Source organism: Lolium perenne, chromosome 4, assembly GCF_019359855.2.
Source record: "Lolium perenne isolate Kyuss_39 chromosome 4, Kyuss_2.0, whole genome shotgun sequence".
NCBI lineage: Eukaryota > Viridiplantae > Streptophyta > Magnoliopsida > Poales > Poaceae > Lolium > Lolium perenne.
The window spans coordinates 246,985,011-246,988,131 of NC_067247.2; the positions used below are offsets into that span (position 1 = coordinate 246,985,011).

At 43.2% G+C, this 3,121-nt stretch overlaps 1 protein-coding gene across 1 annotated transcript; it reads right to left on the bottom strand.

Annotated features, from left to right (window-relative positions):
- Positions 1 to 749: 749 nt before the first annotated feature.
- Positions 750 to 1,532, bottom strand: LOC127328497 (agamous-like MADS-box protein AGL80). The gene has a single exon (XM_051355091.1). The coding sequence runs from the start codon at positions 1,530 to 1,532 to the stop codon at positions 750 to 752; it is 783 nt and encodes a 260-aa protein (XP_051211051.1).
- Positions 1,533 to 3,121: the final 1,589 nt, after the last annotated feature.

A 3,121-nucleotide genomic window follows, 5' to 3' on the forward strand; every position in this document is an offset into this window, starting at 1 on the left:
GGAACAACCTTAATGATCCTAACCAAGAGATTCCTTTGACATCCTTGCTACTATCTAGTAACAAACGCTTATTTTGGTTCGCTCATACCCTCACTATATATATGGTGATGTGAGCATGTACTCGCTAGTCCTCATGCCTCTTTACAATTTTCCTGAAAGATCTCTAAGATCTACAACCCCGATATGCCGGTGATGGATTCTGAAAGTAACAAGGTTGCCAAACTTCCACCCATATATTATTGACGCAAATAATTCAAGTCACAACAACAAATGAAACCACCAAGTGCATCACTGGTCTAGGAGTAACAGTCACAACTCACCATGAGAAAATTTATGTATTATAGATTTAGTGGTAGTAGGATCAAGAAGTATTCATGAAAGGATGCAAACGCCAACAATTGGAATCACAAGACACAAAGGGTAGCTACTTATATCCCACACTGGAAAAAAATTAGACATTACTCATATCGTCCATAAATCTCAAAGGATCTGCGATTCAAAGCGACCATTACAAGATGATAAAAAATGTTACCAAAAATGATAGGTAACTATTCGGCCCATGGAACAGACGACCCGTGACTCCAACATGACATGGTTAGAGCAAACTAAGATAGGATAGGATCCTTTGGAAAAAAAGTAAACTGGTGAAATAAATAAGATACAAATCGACAAGCGATCGAGATGATGCATGTAGTTGGCCATGCATGCCTTGTGGAGGGCCTTTCCTTCCTTGTGTAGGAGGGAAGAACTCAAAGATCTTGCATCAGTGACTTCCCATGGACACCCAGACCATCATCCAAATCGAAGTTCGGAATCATCTCATCACCGTTGAAGCTAACATTGGAGGTGCCACCATCGCGGTTATCTTTGAAGCTACCATGGAAAAGAGAACCAATGGCCCCTCCTCTAGATCTCATCATGTCAATCCATCCCTCCTGGAGCTGGGATGGCTCTTTTCCTAGATTGATTGCTTCATGACCAATGATACCCATGCCGTTGGTGACAGTAGGAGACGGCACCTGCACATGAGAAGACTGATAGACTGATGGCTGATCTCGGATCTTTGCGATGCGTTCGCCAATGCTCTTGAGGAGAGCACGCACCTTCAAGTCAAGTTTTGTTAGATCCTCAATGGATAGCCCCATGAGGCCTGGGAAGTTCCCCGTCATGACCTTGTGCAGGAGGATCCTAATCTCATAATCTTCGCAGTCGCTCCTAGACTTCTGGATCTGGTTCTGAAGCTTGGCAATGCGCTGGATAAGGAAGGACTCCTGATCCATCGTCTTCTTGCACTGATTATGTTCTGGCATGTCCTTGAACCGGTTTAGGATGGCCACTGCCTCATCGTGGGATGGCGGGTACACATGTGGCACCAACTCACCCTCACCGTAGATAAGAACACAGGCCTTAGCATCGCACAAGGTGGCCAACTCACCTGCCTTCTTCATCATGCCATTGCTACGCTTCTGGAAGGTGGCACGTCGGGTGGAGTTGTTGGGGATGTACTGGAGGTTCACCTTCTTGCGAGGCATTGCTGACCTCGATCAAGCAAGCATGCAACAAGAGGAGGAAACAACAAAGGAAAGTTGGTGGGTTTGGTGACTTGAATGTGAAGGGAGGGTGGGTTTATAGTGGAGGTCGGGGACTATGAGCTGGATACAGCTTGCCGAGAAATTTTAATATGGTAGGATATTACTATTACAGATATGCAGGGTATTTTATGATTTAGTGCTTATTAAAGTGATCAAATATCTAGCACATTCCACCCTGGCCGGGCTTTAATTGTGTAGATATGTTGCTTGTCATACATTTACGACTTTTAAATTTCCCTTGATAAGATAACGAGGTGCTACCTACCATGATTAATGCATCATCACAATAAAGATTTTCTATAATGCAAAATATATATATGATCACAATCAATTAAGGGGTGGGGGGTCGATAAATAGGACTTTCCCTACATATATTTATTGAAAGGACACAAATGCCGCCTAGAGGGAGGTGAATAGCCGGTTTAAAACTTTTACGATAATGTCTTGAACAAATACGAAATAAAACTAGCATTTAATTTGTCAACCACAAAACCTATGTAACTAGGGTTCACCTATGTACACCAAAAAACTATGATAAGCAACTATGTTATAGCAATATATATATAACTTTAAGCTCGAAGGCCATGACAAAGATGTCGGGTATAGACATGACCGAGGCACGAGGAGACGACGGTGTATCGCGAAGTTCACCTACTGTGAGTGCTACTATCCGTTGGAGCGGTGTGGAGGCACAAGGCTCCCCAAATGCCACGAAGGCCTCATCCTATTGTCCTTGAGCCCTCCCACCAAAAGAGAAGTTATCAATCCACTAGGTTCCTTGAGGGTGGTCACAAACCTGTAGAAAGCTTAATTGGGGAATCTCCATAACTTAATTGGAGGCTCGCAAGAAATTGCCACAAAGTTCTCACGCCTGAGGAATCTCCACAACTCAATTGGAGGCCCTAAAAACACCACTAAGTCACAAAGCCATCTGGGTTCCAAAGACCAAGGGGAACAACCTGCGGGCACGAGCTCCCGCGAGATATACTACAAACTTTCTCTTGCGTGTATCACCGCAGAGAACTCAAACCGATGCACCAAATGCAATGGCAAGTACATCACTCTAAAATTACACCAAAGCTACAAAAGCTATGATGACCCACAAGTATAGGGGATCGCAACAGTCTTCGAGGGAAGTAAAACCCAATTTATTGATTCGACACAAGGGGAGCCAAAGAATATTTGTAAGCCTTAACAGCGGAGTTGTCAATTCAGCTGCACCTGCAAACAGACTTGCTCGCAATAGTTTATCAGTAGCAACAGTTTTATAGCAGTAGCAGTAGTGAAATATAAGCAGCAGTGTAATATAGACAAGAGTAGTGATTATAGTAAACAGCAGGATTAAAATACTGTAGGCATTGGAATGGATGAACGGGCGCTGCATGGATAAGATAACTCATGTAATAATCAAGACAAGGCATTTGCAGATAATAATAAAACAGTATCCAAGTACTAAATAACCATAGGCATGTGTTCCTTATATAGTCGTACGTGCTCGCAATGAGAAACTTTGTCAACACCCGGATTTT